Here is a 19,436-nt window from a genome sequence, read left to right as displayed (position 1 = left end):
TTATATTTTGAGTCTTAGCGAAGAGACAGTTTCATTTTTCTGATTCAACAACATCTACATACCGTGTAATTTGTTTGCTAGTTATACGAATGTCTTGAGTACAAAGAAGGTTGTGTGTATTTTACTTCGTTGTTAGAAAGTGATAATGTGATTTATCTGTAGCACCAAATGAAACCCAGCGATTAATCTGAAATAAATTAACTTTACAACTGTTCTTAATACAATTTATAAATAGTTATTTTAATGAGTAACTGTTTCTAACACGTTAAATTAGCGGGGAAAATTATAGAAAACATATTTACAAACGTAATAGAAACTGCAATTGATGATTGATTGATTAATCAATTTATTTAACTATCACTTATTACAGGATCTAGCTCCAATTTCAAAATGAGTTACGTTCAATATTATAAACTAATATACTTTAATTAATGAACATAATATTGGCAATGAATTACATCTTTTAACTGTGTAAAGTAAAAATAAGACAATTAGATACAAATTATAAATAAGAGAACAAAATAAAAACACACGAACAAGTGAAAGGAAGTCAAAACATAACTTTTAACACACAACTAAATAGGCCTATAGCTAGAAATGACTTCAGTTATCTCTTTATTATTCGCAAAATAGCATACTTCTTAATTTTGACATAGGTCTATGTGATACTAAATGTATAGTTAAACCTAATGTATAGTCTTTTTTATTAATAAAATATATTCCATACATAATCCTGTCACTGGTGGAGTTGGGATTACCATGTAGTTTCACTTTGTTGTCAGTAAACTGTAATTGTTGTCGATATATTACTTAACAATAATCGGTTTTCATATTTAATTGCTGGCAAGCAAGCTTGTAATCCTGATTCACAATTTTGTTCATATTCTCTAATGCTACATGCAATTTTATAATGTTTCTCTACCATATACCACTTACCATATTATATATTGTTTGATTTTTATGACTACACATCACTAACGTCCACTACTTTCTACCAAAAAACTGTTCTCAAAGATCACACAAGACTGAAGTTAGACTTTACAATGAGGAGATAGTTGAAGCTCCTACTTTCGCTAAAATAATTTTATCTTTACTTATCTCCCCAACATAGGATGACCAGACGTTACATAGCATACTGAAACTTCAACAGTGTTTCCGAGGGAAAAACAACCTTTCTACAAGAAATTCAGTCTAAAAAACATATGAACTCAAGAGACACTTAATTCTGGTTCCTGCTAAACGTTAAAAGTTAATTTAAAAATTAAAGTAAGGATAAGCTTAAATGAATAAAAACACTTTATTTTGCAAAGTTACAGACTTCTTCCTCAGTGGCATAAATAACGGCATAACATTGGCTATACCTAGGTGGGTTGTCACATTATACCAGCTCTTTCAAATGTCCCATGTTCCTACCCTAACCCAATAGTTACACAATTTTGTACGCATGAAAAAATAACGAATATTGAGATAAATAAACAAAAATGTCGGGAAATAGCCATAACTACTATAGTAATTTGATTGTAGGGAAAAATACTTTTGACAAAGTCAAGAAGAATTATTCAAGTAATGAACTCTATATGTGGCACTGGACTACAAACAATTGCAGAATATACTTGGTATGTAAGTTTCTTTTTATAACTATCATTTAATGCTTGAGTTTGATGAAACACACGAAACCCATTGAATAATCACCAAATTCGTAAATCACTAAACAGAAAGCAACTTAAATTATGGTCGCTGTGTGGGCTTGTGATTTGAATTCGTATAGTAAAGGTTAATTATAGATTAATTAATCCTGACTGCTCTAATGTAAAGTGCCCACTAACATTTTCTTGTTTCTGTGGTGTCGATCCTTAAACTATAAGTTAGTAAATTAGAATACTTAAACTCATTTGCTTTATTTGTTGCTAAGTCTATTTAACCACCAGTGCCGTACGAAGCTTCAACGAATAAATATGAAGACCACAAACACAGTAAAAATGATAAAACGAAATTATATATACCCGAAGCGATTTTAACAGTTTTTCTTCCACCAAACTTAAATGTTAGGTTATAGAATGCAACATTACACGTACTTGTAATTTTGTTTTTAGCACTATTCTTCCTGTTTTCTCTTAGAATGCAGAAGAATTTCGTAAGTGTGCTTTGAACACATGGCGCTTGTTTGTAGCCGGTTATTGAGGCACGTTTACATACATTGTGACATACTGACGTCAGCAAGTGCAGAATATCTTTCTCTCGATTTTCTTGTTGTTTGAATTCTTTAATCAGAGCATCGAAAAAGTCAATAGCTGTAAATGACACAAATCCTGTATGAAAGAATAAAAACATGTTAAAATGTTTGTTATGATCTTGCAGCGTCAGAATTTCCTGAAATGTGGATTTGTTTGTTAATTGAAACTGGTATATTAAAGTAGTAGATGTGAAAGACACAATAAAATATTTAATTTTTAGATAAATAAAATGGGTTTCTATACTAGGACGGTATGTTTATTTCAATTATTTAATATTATTTCAAATAGTATACACATACAGTACTTCAGTAATATTTTTGCTCGTGTTATGTTATAACATAGAGTTACTTTTCAGCCCACAAAAACTATCCGACAAGATGGCACAGATTCAGCTAAATGATTGTTCTCAGATTCCCATTCTTCTTTCTTCTGGCATCTTTTAATCTACAATCACGGTAGCACAATAGTAAAGCGCTCACCTCTGGTGCGAAAAATCCTTGGTTCGATATAGACATGTGAGTTTCTGGTGGACAACAGTAGGGAAGTCGCATTTTGTCAACAACGAAAGAACGTTTGTTTGGTTAATTGCTTTATAACTTGTTTACTTTTTATGTCTGTAGGGCCGTGCCGGCCTTGGGAGGTTTCTGGGGGAGGTGGCTTTATTAATTGTGCAATAGAGATTGTTTTGGAAAGTGGAATGACTACTTTTCTTGGTGAAACATGATCCTATACGATTCTTGAATCGAAATTTTAAAAATTATAATTAAATTAAAATTAAAACTATGTTTCAGATAATTAGAACTTCAGTATACGGCTTTGAACGCGATCCCTAGCTTCAAACATGATCCGACACGATTCTTGAATCGAAATTATAAAAATTATAATTAAATTAAAATTAAAACTATGATTCAGATAATTAGAACTTCAGTATATGGCTTAAAACGCGCTACCTAGTTCCCACAAGCTATCCCCCCATTAATTTAATTATGACCTTACTTGTAAAGCTCGTAACTAATTGAACAGTTTATTTGAACTAGAAAATTATGAATAATGAATATGATTACACCGTTGAAGGCCTCCTTGAAACATTAAGCATTAATTTCCCATGTTTAGCAATGATTTTTAATGCTGCTTTGTTTTACTACGTAAAGTATTAAGATGAGTTACAGTAACTTTGGAAATAAGGAAGGGGAAGGAAAGGGAATGAATATTTATTTATTTATTTTCATTTATTTTTTGTTTGCAAACTGCACTCCTTTCGTTTTAGCTTGCTTCTTAAAATAACAGACTTAGCTATTTCACGAGTGTGCTCAATACAAAATCGAAGATAGCAGAGCGCTCTGTTTTCTCCAGCTCCCAATGCATGACTGAATGGGGAAGTACCAATGTTCAGCTCTCTTGCACCCACGCAAACATTCGTGCGATATGATTGGTAACCGAAGCCCGGTATAGCTCCACCCACAATGTTTAACCAAGGGGAGATGGTTAGCTGTCAATCATTTCCTCTAGTTTTGAGTGAATGGAAGATTCCTCCTTCCCTTTGGCCCATCAATGTTTAGAGTTTCTTGTCTTAACACGATCCTCTCTTTCCCCGCGACAACTGACATACATTTCTTGTCACAAAAGAATGTTTACTTCTTTTTTACCCTCAACTCTCTAACCACTTTTGATGGTTGGTTCCAGGATATCTGTCACTCGACCTCTCCTCCCATTACGCTGGTTGGACAAACAAGGTGCTTGACATACTTTCACTTCACCCTTGGATTGAATGCCATTAACCTGATGAATAAACCCTTGGGTTCTTGTATTTGTTTCGGGCGGCCTTCATATCTAGTTTTGCAAAACAACACAAAGACCTGTAGAATGGTTTCTGTGTATCCACACATAAAATAGATGGTCTGTTCTTTTCGGCAAAAATACAAGTTATTGAAACGGATGTTGAAAATGATAACTATATAGTTTAACTGAATAAAGCCGACATTGGCCTTCATTTTACGTTTAAAATCTATGAAAATTGCTGGTTGAGCCAAGCTTAACGAATTTTTACTTCTTTTATTGTCTGGTAAACAACCATATGCTATGAAAATACACCAATCTGGCGCCTTTAAGACAGGAATTCAGACATACTGACGATTTTATCAAACTTTAGGCATTATGTGAAAATTCCCTGATATTAGTTATTACTTTACGAAATGTATTATCCATTTACCTCTATAGAAAAAGAAAGAAATGTTTCCTTCGATCCGGGAAGATACCGACAAACGAAAGACCCCAATTCTTTTCTTCTTTTGTAGACAGAACCAAAGCGGTATTACAAGGCAAATTCATTTACTTTATTTTCCCTCTCTATTCCATTCCTTTTATGTTAATTAATAAATAAAAAAAATATATAAATGCAGTACACAATCATTGTAGAGACAATCTATCGTTGCGACGTGCTTGTGTTCTGTTTCTTTAAAGTGTTTCTTTTTGGATTTTTGTGTGTCTTGTTCAAAGAAGATATCATATTCAAGTAAGTTTTGTATTATTATAATTGATTAGATATATTTGCATAAGGATCGAAGGGGAACCCTCCCTAGAAAATTAACACATACTGTTTTTTTCTTATGAAAATAATTAACATGCTGTAGAAACTAACCAAGAATTTTCGCCAATATGTTTTAAACTTGCGGGGGACCATAGCGCCCCCAAACCGGGGAACCAAGCCTGACTTATAACGCCCTTTGTGTTTGCTAAAATCGGGGGAACCACCCCTGACTTATGATGCCCTCAGTATTTGCCAAAATTGGGGAAACCAAGCTTGACTTATAACGCCCTCCGTGTTTGCCAACACCGGGAAAAGCCAGCTTGCTGAACGGGTTGGCTTGCCCCACGAAGGACCGAAATATTTGCTTTTGAAAAGTGATTAGTTGAGGTGTTAGCATCCCCTAAATTGTTTTACGATTAATTAAATTATTGTTTGAAGAGTAAGCCTTACTTTTCTCGTGGCGAGCTTAAGCAGCAAATCAATGTTTGAAGACTATGTAGGTAGTCCATACTTTATATTGTTTGAAGACTATGTTTAAGTTTCGATCCCGTATCGAGTGAAAAAAATCGCCTCTCGGTTTCGTTTTTTGGACAACTTAACCAAGAAAAGAGTGAAGGATGGAACTAGTATTATTATTATTATAGCTAAGAATATGTGGGGAACTTTACATCGATACTTTTTAGAAACAAACTAGTGTCATATTTACACGGAAAATACCTTGGTAGTGTTAATCTTTTTAGAAAAAAAATGGTTGGTCACATCCCTTAAGAGCCGTCATTGACGGACTTTATAGTTTACTGCAGAATACTTGGTGTTTTTAGAAATGTTTGGCGATGTGACTTAAGAGCCACCACTGATGGGGTTTACGGCAGAATAGTTGGTGTTTTAGAAATGCGTGGTGAAGTGATTTAAGAACCGCCACTGACGGACTTATAGTTTACTGCAGAATAGTTGGTATTTTTAGAAATGAGTGGTGAAGTGACTTAAGAACCGCCACTGATGGACTTATAGTTTACTGCAGAATACTTGGTGTTTTTAGAAATACGTGGTGAAGTGATTTAGGAGCCACCACTTAAGGACTTTACGGCAGAAATCAAGTCTGAATCTTTATAACTGAAATCGCGATTAAACGGAATTGCGTACTGTCCAATATTTTTGATTGTAGATACTATATTGTTTAAATATATTGTAGGTTCTATATATAAATGCATTGTGTTTGAATGATTTGTCGAGAATCTGTATTCATATTGGGAACTCTTTTCGGAAAATAAGCAATTTACACATAAAGAACACTTTTAGAGCAGATTCATATTTAATATTTACTACTGCTAATGTTCAAAATATATTGTTTTATTTACTGTAGTGTAAAATAATTAAGTTCAACAGAAAGATAAACTTTTTGTCTTGCTTGTATGACAAGAAGATTTAAAAGATTCCCTAATATTTAGAAAATCAGTCAGTATTAAGTGCACAGATCTATTCATAAAGTGTTTAGAACTGTGCTAAAAGTGTTCCCATACTGAAAAATGTACTTATGTAAAGATTCCAGTTGTAGTGGATGCAATTTCCCGAGAGACATTTGTTTATTGCAAACTTTACGTAAATGTGTAGGCTTTTCCTTTAGATGTATGACACTTTCCCACCGTTAGACTCGAAAGAAAGAACTACGTTCATTTATTCATTTGCATCATAGAACTGTACGGTGGACTTCCCCCTTTGAATTTGCGTTAGAATAGTATGCCCATCGCAAATCTTGCGAAGCGTAGTGAATACTCAAATGTTTTTCCAAGACATGACGAATAAAAGAATGTAATTGAGTGAGAGAAATTTAAGTTAGATGTTGTTTGTCTTTGGATAAGTGTTAGGAATATATTTTTAAAAAATGTAAGAAATATGAAGTTGCGTATTTTAAACATATGTAGCAGTATTCAGAATCTTAATCATGTGCTAGTCACAGGGTTTTTGTACTTACTAACTCTATATTAAGAAAGGTAATGAGTGAGAAAAATAAATATTGGAACTACAGAAAAGTAAATGATTGCAACGTACTTTGTAAAATGAAATACGAATATCTTGTTAGGGATGCAAAAAGAGAATCCATTGCAGTGTGAGCGAGTGTGAGAGAGCGAGGCTATGCCCGTGTTTAAGACTTAATTCCCCATAAAGTTTCCAATTATTGAGCGTTACTTGTTTTATACTTGGATTTCGCAGTGAGAGATGGTGTGTTTACCCCGTCTTTTTGGTATTAGGATTTCAAAGTAAACTATGCAGCAATACTGGTAGAGGAGATATTCCCCGGAAATGATGCGGTACGGGACCTCTAACGAAATAAGCATTCCGTTACTGAAAAACTGGGCTTCAAGCCCCAGAAATGAAGCGGTACGGCACCACTTAACTAAATATGCATTCTGTCACTGAAAGACTTGGGTTTATATTCCTTATTTAACCCAATAGTTTTACTTATACTTGTATTGATCTTAACACTTTCATAAAATATTAAGACCAACAGAATATACAAGCATATGTATTTGAGTGAGAGAGAAAACTTTACGCACAGGAGACATTAAGATTGAAATAGTGAATATGCGCTATGGTTTTATTACACATTGAAAACACACACACACACACACACGCACACACACACACACACACACACACACATATATATATATATATATATAAAATACAAATATACTATACTCACCTTAAATATATATAAATATACGGAACTCAGTCACACACGAGTCAGCAGTGCTGGACTTTCATCGCACAACTAATCTCTAATTTAGAATTTTGTCTCTAGGTGTCACTAGTAGTTCTATTAAAATAGTATTAAATTACTATTGCTAGTGTAGTGGTTCTGAATTTTTTCTTGGAAACATATTGGTAGTAATAGTATAAAAAGTATAAGGAAACCACAGACATAGTGTTTGTTCAGTTGGCATGACCTAGGATTGAACTACAGACCCCCAAACATATGAAGTGAACGCCTTACCACTTATTAAATAAATAAATAATTTTGTATGAATTCCGTTTTATAGCATCAAAATTTTTTGTTTGTTTGTTGTTGGGGTGGACTCAAGTTTTCATTGGGATTGAGATATAGGATTTTTACAAGTGCAAGAGTTTGTACGGGCGAATTAGATTTATCTTTTATACTTTGGTGAAAGATTGACTTGATTTTATATTTCCGTCCTCTAAACATTTTAACCTGTGACGTTATGAGGGATGACGACCCTCAGCGTGCATACTATTCGGGAAAAGAGGGAAATTAGGTACCACGTAAGGCATTTGTTTGGTGTAAATGAGAAAAACATTATTCAGAATATCCTAAAAATTATATTTTTTGACCGAATGCCCCACCGGTAATTGGACCGGAACCGTCTGTGCCGCAGGCCCTTTCGGGTCCGTCCGCGTCGCGACACTTTCCTACTGGGAATCGGGCCCGGGACCGCACACACTGAACGCAAAAGCGATAGCGACTACGCTACGCGGGACCACCCACATTAAAGCCAAACGCGTTAGCGAGTACGCTGTGAGGGGATCACTAGTTCCCCTACCGGGAATTGAACCCGGGGCTGCTTGCAATAAATGTTAGAGCGTTAGCGATTACACTGTGAGGGAACACTAGAGTTGATCTTAAGTTTAACGTCACGTTTAGCTTTGGGTCTTACACAGCACAAATAGTTTGCTTGTACAGATTAATTGAGAATTCGAAAATGTATGAAGTACTGTCCCAGAATCCTACATAGCTCTTGCAAACTAAAGATATTTTTATAGGTTTTGTACGCTATAAAAACTGATTTTCGTACGTGGATAGAATAACAGAATTTTTATTTCTATTTCTATTAAGTATAATTACGCTAATAACACTTTTATTTTTTATTTTGCAGAAGAAAAGAGGAAGGGCAGCCACAACTATCAACATTGAAAGGAAGTGCAGTTTTTGATGAGGATTGGTTTACAAAATTTTATGAACTGATAATACCCATTGAAAAAAAAATGATAATGGAAAAGGAATTAAAAGAGCGCTGGAAAATGGTGAAATGAAGGAGGAGAAAGGGAAGAAGAAGAAGAAAGGAAAGAAGACATGGGAAAAGAACAAAGTATACTTTCCACTTGAATTAGCACCGATGCACAGTGGGAGATTTCATCAATCTAAGGGAACTTTATTCAATTTTGCGACTATGAAATAGACCAAAGAATACCTGCGATGTAGATAGCTAAATATGCCGTTTATATGAAATCGACATGAATTCGGGCGATGGTCTCGTGCAACGTTTGCAAATATGGCCCGAAAAGAGGCAACGAAGTGTATGCGCGTAGAGCCTACGACAGTTACGCTTTATACTAGCAGTTCATTTGACTTGTGTCCTGCTGTGCTTACACAAAGTGATTAGTGCAGTGCTGTAATAGTATTGAGGGTGTCCGAAGAGAAGATCGAGCACTTGAACTTTGCCTTGCATTATAGGGTTCCTGGGGGATAGCGTGGAAGAAAATTGTGTGTGAACGTGTGGAAAAAATGATATGTGGGAATTAGAAACAAGGTTTTAAGTAGGTGTTCTGTGGTGTTCAGCCTACGGATTAAGTTCACCTGAAAGCTTGTTGAGGTTAGAAGTGAAAACAATCGAGAAACCTTGCGCAAATTTGCGCAAAATCCTGAAGATGTGGTGTAAAAATGTCTCCCGTGTTTACATGGGGAGCTATATTAGATGTGTGGGAACAACATGCGTCAACAAAGCGGTGGGAAGGTTTAACAAATTGCATAATAGAAGAAACCTTGGTAGTTGAACTTACCACTAGTTCGCCAGCGAATAAGAAAATGTACTAATGATATACGTACTGGACAAAGCGAATCGGCACCAGGAGAGGTTGATAGAAGACAATGCAACGTCGTTGGAAAATGAAGTGGACTTCAACATAGTGCCTGTTCTGCCAACGGATACTTCTGTTGAAATTAAACGCGGTAAACCGAAAATGTACCTCAAAAGTGCAGAGTAGAAAAGTTAAAGAACATAGAATCAATTTGTTGTTCTTGCCCACACGGGGTAAAAAAATCAAGAAATCTCCAAGCGCTGCACTTCCAGTTCCGGCGAAATTATCAGAAGATGAAGCTTTGGCGTTACTAGTTGATGCGAATCTTTCGAAAAGAAAGTAAAATGTCATGCGTGATGAGGCAAAATAAGCAGGCTGTAAAATGTATCCATCCTATGATAAGATTATAGATAATAAGCAACATTGTTATCCAGATGAAATAAAAATCATAGAAACATACGCTGACATACCGGTACAATCCCTTCTTGATAGTACTATAGGAAGACTCATTAAAACAGAAGATGAGTTTCGAAATTTGTCCGATGTTCGCATCATTAACATTGTTATTAAGGGGGACTGTGATGGTGCGCAATAAAGTATGTATCGCCAAACTTTTTAGATGAGCATTCAACTGACGAGAGTTTGTTTGGTATATCTATTGTCCCTGTTCAACTGTATAGTGTCACTAACAATCGTAACTGTGTCATTTGGCAGAATCCCGCTCCATTCTATACTAGATACTGTCATCACATAAGTTTTGTGTTTGCAAAAGAAACATCTGAGGTTTTATAAAACGAAGTCCAAAAAGTAGAAGACCAAATCGAGAAACTCACTGTAGGAGACAAGGAATTTATCTTTCTCCATATGATTATTTTTTGTGATTGATGGAAAACTGTGTAATTCTGTATCCTCATGTGTGTCTACTCAAACGTGTTATTTATGTGAAGCGAAACCGAAAGAAATGAATAATCTTAGTATTCCTTCTCATAAAACTGCAGATCTGAAATATTTTGACTTTTAGACTCTCTCCGGCTTATTCTTGGATACATCTTATGGAATGCATTCTCCATATTGTTTACCGCCTAGACATTAAAGGATGGCATATACGAGGCGAAGAAAATAGGATGAAAATGGAATTAAAAAAAAGAAACGTGTCCAAGCAAATTTTCGTAGTGAGCTCGGACTATTGGTAGATATCCCGAAACAACAAGCGGGAAATACCAATGATGGCTATATAGCTCGAAAGTTTTTTCGGAATGCTAAAAAATCGTCCGAAATAACTGGAGTAATTGTCGACTTAATTAAGCAATTTCCCATTATTTTCGAATGCTGAAATTGTGTTTTTCCGACTGATACATACATATTTAGTGAGTGCGCTCTTTGCATTTTGGAACTGTATTTACAAAAGTATTCTTGGTATCATATGTCCGTACTCGTACTCAAAGTCCTATTTCACGGGAGAGTATTCTACCTATAGGTTAGCTTCCCGAAGAAGCACAAGAGGCTCGAAACAAGGACAATAAGAAATATAGGAAACTCGTTATAAGAAAATTATCTAGAGTGAATACCAACACGGATTTAATTCATAGATTGCCTATCACCTGATCCATATATTGCTAGTAAACGTGTTCCTGCCAAAACCAAACGTTCAAACATAATGTCAGAGGTACTACGATTGTTATATAGCCTTATGTGAACGATTCCTCTGATTATTACGAAAAGAGCAGTGACTAAGACTAATAAACTTATTTTTGCCGTCAGTTTTGCGTACATGCTGACTCTTGTTTATTGTCCTGACTACCTAGTGTAATGCTCTGTCGTGTTTACCTTTCTTACACATGTGTTACTTCTTTGGTAAATAATACACAAACTACATTCTTTACCAAAGAAATCGCATATTTCAATCGAATAAAACGTCAAAACCTGCACCATTCAAATGTGAATCATACATTGAATAAAGTTCCCCTAGATCGATGAAATCTCCCACTGTGCGATGGTTACATTGGTCCAACAAAGAGAAGAAGTGCGGGCTGTGGTAGTTAATGCGCCAGCGGACATAGTGGAGGATGGACATGATGAACTTCAAATATTCTTGGGTTATAGTAAAGCCAGGGGAAAAATGGGAGATATTAGAGAATACGAGAAAATTAAAAGAACAATCTTCGAAATACAACAAGTTGTATATATATTGTAAATAAATTGTATATTTTTGGATGTGTGTTGGGAAATTTGTGTTTTCTTTCCTCTGAATTTTAAAACCTTTCTAACTTTTTAACAGTGCTGAGGTATTTTGATAATAGTCTCAATAACTAACGTGTAATGAAAATTCATTTTGTGCAAAACATATAAGGTTCCTTCTTATATATACTTGAAATTATTGCTATTTTTTGATGAATGGTTGAATTTTGAGTTTATTCTTCTTTTCAGCAAGAAGGCTCTATTTTTTTAAATTCTTAGAATAACATTCCTTGTAAGAATTAATCTGTTGCCACATGACCTATCTCCGGGAATCGAATCCTCGATGAGTGTGAACATTAGGAAGTGATATTAGAAAATGTTTTCTACAAATAAAAAATATTAAATGTCCAACACTGATGTACTATCCACTTACCCAAGACGGTCACACTAACCACTTAGCCATGAAACAATTTTAATTGGTACTTACATGATTTTTTTTCAGTAAAAAACAAAGTGTACACGAAACTATACTGTACAAGCCTTGAAGATTTCAAAACAATCGAAAGAGAGAGAGAGAGAATTGAAGTATTATTTTCTTATTGCTAATTGCTTATTTGATTTTTCACCAGTAATATTTCTCTTTGTCTTGTGGTAAACTAATGAAAGTTTAAACTTGGTTAGGCTAAAGGAGACTAATTATGCGAAATGAATGATTTTATGTTGTTTCGTCTTATTAAAAAGAAAATCTTGAAAAAGTGAGTGGAAAACTAGAAGAAAGTTCACGGACACGATGTTGTTCAGTACAAGTCTAACTGGTGGTCCTCCCAGCGATGGGAAAAACTACCACTGACCCACTGCTGTCTTATATTGAAATTTGAAATCAGATTCTTTACTAGTTAAATAAATATATAGTGATCTCTCTTCGCTATGTATTGAAATGATTTCACTTGACTGTGTATTGAAATGAAATCTGACATTCCACAATTATGTTGGTTAGGCTAAAGCAAATGGTGAAATGAAGAACCTGTGAGAGGAACGCTTGGAAATGCTAAAGAAAAAAAGTTACAGACACGATATTTTTAGCCATAATTTTAGTTGGTCAAGGATTGAACCCGTGATCTCAACCATCTAAGGTGAAGTCTGGTTCAACAATTAATTTGAAAATATGTAGTCAGAACAGTAAGGTATAAGTTGTATGTCAAGTCTCATTCTAACATTTAATTGATGTAAACCTCCCTTGGTTTTCAATTTGTGAGCGTAATGTGAAAACGATCTTATTTTATTTGACATCACATTTGCGTGGTAGGATTAAGGAAAACTTCACGTAAGATAGTCATTGATGTGTATGAATTTGTTTGGCGTTTAGCATCCTGTTCACCATCATCAAAGCTATTTTCTTTGTAGTCCTTAGACAGTAAACTGATAGACTTTGAAGTTCTTTTAAACCTTCCACTTGGGAATCGAATTATTTTATTACTTATTTCTTCTTTTGAGTTTTTATTTTTTATTGGATTATCTGCTTTTGTAACTTTATCTTGACGAATTGATTTGGATTGTTTAAGAGTTCAAGCTCTGCTTTTGTGTTATTTTGTTTTTTTAAAACTCAGCTTTTGAATTCTTTCGTGTTATTTATAATAACACTCGTTGTAAAAAGTTTTCGAAAATACTAAAAGTTGTGACCCGATAAAAATTGCTTGGAACCACTAAAGTCTATGAACATATTAAGAGCTACTTGTTAAATAAATGGAAAGCGAAATTAGAAAATGTAAGTACGAATAAAATTTAGATGTCAAAGACATGTGTGCTATCTGCTTAACCATACAAACTTTTGTTTTATCTCGTCTCGTCTCATAGGCAAGCTTGACATTAAAGAACAAAGAGAGGAACTATTGTTATTACTTCTAGTAGTGAGGTTATATGAGACGTGAAATCTAATATTTTGTCAGGAACTAAGCCAGGTTTATCATGGTAAAAGCATGTTCGCTAAGCGGTTAGCTATAGTGTTTGGAATTATTCTGACTGCCTTATCATTTAAGTTACATGGGTCATTCAGTTTAATCTCCTTTCCTTTCCTTATGTTCTGTAAGCTAAGAGAAATGAATAATGCCGACAATCAAAACTAAACAAAATGTACATTTAGAGGAAGAGGGAGAAGTACAGAGAGAGAGGAAGAGAGAGAGGATGTACACTACCACTGAGCCAATGCAGTCTACAAAAAGTTTGTATTCAATAAACTTCATGGTTTTGCGAAATATGTTCCTATCTTTCTCTAGAACAATTTGATAGTTCACATCATTTTATTTCTTCCCAACATCTTGGTCTTCAGATTCAATTGAATTCCTCATAAGCAATACGTAGCTACGGCTAACCTAATGATAGATTTGTCAACAATTTCATAGTTCTCATTGAAATTTTTTGTATTATTTAGAGTGCATATCCCTAGCAGACTCCGTGTTAAAATTGTTTGAATACTAAATAATGATAAGTAACCACTTCAAAGTTAGACCTGATATACAATATACATTATATATAGCTAAAGCTATTGAATACCAACAAGCTGAATGGGCTCAAGAACATGAAGTCAGAAAGTAGACTTGAACTGAAATCTTTGTATCTAGTGGGTATGAAGAACTCCTCTTAAGACAAGTGGGTGAATAAAAGAAGGAAAACTTGAGTGTTGGAAATCGAATCACAAACTAGCACATCAGAGAAGTGTACCCTATTACATATAAAGCTATTTGATTGTACAACATATTTAATATATGTTTGAGAAAACAGATAAATAGGGGATATACTACATTTATCCAAAAAAAAATAAATTCCAATTTCATGAAACAAATATTTGGACGTAAGAAGGATAGGGGACAGATGATGATGTTGGAAACTTTTATAACTTGCCCAATTTAGTATAAATATTATTAGGAATTAGATTTTTTCTTTCTTTGTTTGAGCTTATCAGTATTTAAGGACATGTTAGCTATGAAGATCTCAGTATCTATTTATCTATAAAAAGTGCACTGCAATGTGATCAATATTAGCATTCGGAGATTTATCAACTGAATATGAGAATTTGTATGAGTTTGTAGCACAATAGTTGATTTGGACAGCAAGTGCAAATGCAAGATATATTCGCAACCTACACTAACCAATGCCAACAAAGATTCTCGTTCTCCTTAAACAATGAAATAAATGAAATCTTTGAGTTTTACGTCCCACATTTATGTCGGTTAGGCTAAAGGAAATGATGAAATGAAGAAAACTGAGAGGGAAAGCGGGAAAATTTCCAAGAAAAGTTACGAACACAATATTGTCCGGCACAAAGTTCACTTCCCAGATCCTTAAACAATTTATTATTACCATTTGATCTTGCCTATGACCAGTATTATTTTCAGGTATTGTTTGTTGTAGTTATCTGTGCACATACTTTTCTCCATTAGTACCCCCCTCCGGTTGACAACTCTGTTGAATTTTACGCAGGAAATAGCGTATTGTATTGCAGGCAATGCCAAAAGCAAACAGAAAGGGGAGTAAACCGCTAAGGCTTAAATGGCTATTAGGATGGGACGAGTGTGGACAAAGTAGGAAACTCAGCACCAGAGAAACTTAAGTATGGTCAAAAGTAAGAAAATGATAAATAGGTTCAGCTTATGATAATCAATATTGGAAAATGACAAGTGCAAAGACTACTTAAGATCATGGATATAATTAATGTAATTCTTAAATTATTATATTCAATCAAAATAAAAGTGCAGTTAGTCTGACGTATCGAATTAAATATTTTTTTGGTATTTAAAATACATCGAATATAATTCAATACGTAAACAAATATTGCAATGGGGAAAAACTTTTAAAATATTCATACTTATTTTCTGCGCATTTGTTTCGCGCATTTCCTACCCTTCCACTATAAATCCCGCGCATGCGTGTACTTGTACTAGCACAAATAAAGTGAGTGATACGGTGTTAAGATGTACAGTCAAAAGGTAGCTGTTTCAGCGGTTGCAAAGCGAAAAATAAATAAAGACCTGCATAATGTTAAACAAGTTAGAACATACTCTTCTTTTCATAATAAGAAAAGGAAAGGTGAGATTGAAACCAATCTTTCCTTATCGAAAAATAAACATGTAAAGACTAAATATATTTCACCACGTGAAAAACGTTTTGAACTTGAAAAACAAATGAAAATTATTCTTGTACATCCAAATGATCCTGACATTCCTGAAGAAGACGTTGAAAGATATAAGATTATATGTCCAACACAAGAAATTATCATAGACGATGCTGTGTATAGACGAGATTTCAGATACCCAAATGAAATACCCTTTGAAGAGGAAGTAGTAGTAGATCAAAATACAATTTCAAATGACATTGTGATATTCAATAATGTGAAGTGTGGTTGTACTCCTAATGAAGTAAGTGAAGTTTGTGTAAAACAGTTACTAGAAAAATATAAAGTTTCTGAATCATTACTTTGTGAAAGTTGTGCAATTTGTAGTGAGAAAGAAACTGAGCATAAATGTATAAGTGAAAGTGATGAAGAATTAAGTACTATTGTGTGGAATTTCCTAATTAAGAAATCAACACATGAAGAAATATTAAAACAATATCTAAAGTTTCATGTGAAATATATAGACGTAAACATTATTCCATATCTTATAAACAAATTTAACTATACATATCAGGAGATTACATTTAATGATTATCATATTTCTGATTTAAGAGAAGAATATCTTGAACACGATAAAAATGTGTATCAACAATCCATACTGTGAATACCAATGCCTTTCCCTAAATGTGTACGAAAATTGCGAATATCAGTGTTCTTCTTTTTCTATAGATGAACAGTGCGTGTTATTATGTATTGCACGCTGGAAACCACAGCATAAACTGTTGTGTTACGGTTGTTTTGAAAATCGCACTAATTTAGATGAACATGAGTGTATTACGTTAGACTATGATATGTTATGCTATAATGCATGGCGTGCTATGGTTAACGTGCAAGTCTTTGATGACTTATATGAAGAATTTGCAAGAGTACATTGTGATATTGAAATTGATTATTGGACATTTACATACGCAATATATAACATATTGTTAAACAAAGACAATATTCAGTTAATTACAGAGTTATTCTTACAAAAAGATTTACAATATGCAATTTTAAATTTGTGAAATAGTAATAATGGAAAATAAAAACTCTTCTGTTAATCAATTACAAAATAATAAAAACAAAGTGTATAAATTAACAAAAACAAATGATAAAAGACTTTCAGCAATAAATTGGCCAACATGTAATTGTACATATAGTAATATAAATATAGATTGTATTAAACAATATTTCAAGGAATGTTAACATTATTAAAATCACAAATGTATCTGTATGTAAAATACATATCTTATTGTAATTTGTAAATAAAATTTTATCACTCTATATTGTTTTCATTTTTGTTATTTCCATAGATGTATGTTTTTGAAACTTTCTTATTTGTAAATGCGTTTTACATTATCGTACTTAAAATATTTTGTGCAAAATTTTCTCATGCAACTAAAAACTTTAAATTGTGCATACGAAAAAAAAGTTTTCGCATTTTTATAACATATATAAAATCCGCATGTTATGATCCGCGTGCATAAATTTGTTTGTGAATTTTATAATGCATGCATGTGAAAAACTTTTCACATTTTTAGTTTACGTTTCTGTATTTTGTTTTTGAAAACACTTTTCGGCATTTTATACCACATGTATGTGAAAAACTTTCTGCATGTTATGATGCGTGTATGTAAAAACACTTTCTGCATTTTCTATTGCATGCATGTGAAAACCTTTCTGCATGTTATGATTCGCGTTTCTAAAAACAGTTTCTGCATGGTTTATTGCATGTATGTGAAAAACTTTCTGCATGTTGATTCGCGTTTGTAAAATCAGTTTCTGTATTTTATATTACATGTATGTGAAAAACTTTCTGCATGTTATGATTCGCGTTTCTAAAAACAGTTTCTGCATGTTATATTGCATGTATGTGAAAAACTTTCTGCATGTTGATTCGCGTTTGTAAAATCAGTTTCTGTATCTTATATTACATGTATGTGAAAAACTTTCTGCATGTTATGATTCGCATTTGTAAAAACAGTTTCTGCATTTAATATTGCATGCATGTGAGAACTTGTTGCATTTTGTAAGGTAAGTTTATAAATCACACTATAATATTACAGAGTGTTTAAAAATTCATTATTAGATCAGTTTCTGTTTTCTATATAGATTCTCCTTTGCCATTGCAAAGTTGGTGTTAAATTTGTTATTGTCAGTATTTTATTCTCTTGTAAAATTTACTCGATGAACAATCTTCTTATTTTATTATTTCGTATTACTTACCGTAATACTTGTACAACAACATAGTTATGTAGTGTTAAATAATTACTATGTAAAATGCTAAGGACGTTTAAGTGTGAACTTAGAAAATCGTTTCTCATTGTAAAGTCAGTGTTAAAATTTGATTGTGTATATTTTATTCTCTCGTAATTTTTTGGATCTCTTTCTGTGGAAGCTCTGAACAATCTATCATTGTGAATATATTAAAAATTCTTGCAGAAACTCTGATTACTTTTCTTAACACAATACTCAAAGAGTGTAATCCATCAAATATTTGTTGCACAAATTCGTTGTTATTTATTTATGTGGATCTTTCGTTACATAAACTCTTCTTATTCAAAGGTATGTTTGTTGTTACACAAACTTTGAGGAACTATGTTTCGAAAATCGCATACTTGTAAATAATTCAATGTAAAATACCCATCCAACTTTTAAATACTTCAAAGTATTAGTAAAAATCAAGAAAAAAATATAAAACACTCATCAAATACCAATTTTTAAACGAGTTTCAAAAAGTAAACGATCGAATACATAAATAAGTTTCACCTTGTAAAATACCAATGATACCTTTTATTTAGGAAAGTTTTTATTAAATAAAAATCAAGAAATTATATTTGTATATATTTATTTGGATATAAAGATATATATATACAAGCAAACATAAGTATAGAAAATAATTTATATGTACAAAAACAATAACACACACACACACACAACTTAGAAAATAATATATACAGATAATATTATATACATATCTACAAAAAGAAATCACTTTGCAGCGTTTCTATCTTTTTCTAGTAAGATGTCCACTAGTACTTCAATATAATTTGGGTTTTTTAATAAGTTGTCATAGTTTTCATTAAATAAATGTTCATTTCTTTTGTTAGTAAAATGCGATTTCACATACTTTTCATACACTTTGTCTCTCACATTTTTGGTGGCCATAATTTTCCATGCTTCTGCTTAAAGAGTTAATATATTCATAAGAAGACACCTGTGGGCAAACTGATTGAAATAATTTAGGGTACATCCCACGTAAAGTAAAACTCTATTCGGTTCCCACTTTAAAATACTGTCTTTAACACATGTTTCACTCACAAAGTCACTACTACAGTTGCACTGGCACTGTTTTGTTTGCACACGCAAATCCAGTGGGGCCTTTTGGTGTGAAGTTGGAAAATCCAGCGGTGAAACAGTTGGTGATGGCGTGCTGGGTTTGCACTCATCTATCTAACTGAATAACTTACAAATTTCTTCCTCCTCTTCCTCATTAAATAAATTAGGAGATGTTGGTATTTCTTCTTCTTCTTCA

General features: G+C 33.2%; 1 protein-coding gene across 1 annotated transcript in view; it reads right to left on the bottom strand.

Annotated features, from left to right (window-relative positions):
* Positions 1 to 383: 383 nt before the first annotated feature.
* Positions 384 to 19,436, bottom strand: part of LOC145694961 (uncharacterized) — a 138,319-nt gene continuing 119,266 nt past the window's right edge. The window contains exon 10 of the mRNA XM_081771776.1: positions 384 to 2,309. Within this exon, the coding sequence (XP_081627902.1) occupies positions 1,918 to 2,309 (392 nt within the window). The 3' untranslated portion in view covers positions 384 to 1,917. The remainder of the gene's footprint in view (positions 2,310 to 19,436) is intronic.

The sequence above is a fragment of the Thermobia domestica genome, chromosome 1 (genome assembly GCF_964235325.1).
Source record: "Thermobia domestica chromosome 1, izTheDome1.hap1.1, whole genome shotgun sequence".
Taxonomy (NCBI): Eukaryota; Metazoa; Arthropoda; class Insecta; order Zygentoma; family Lepismatidae; genus Thermobia; species Thermobia domestica.
This window is presented reverse-complemented; position numbering and strand designations above follow the sequence as displayed.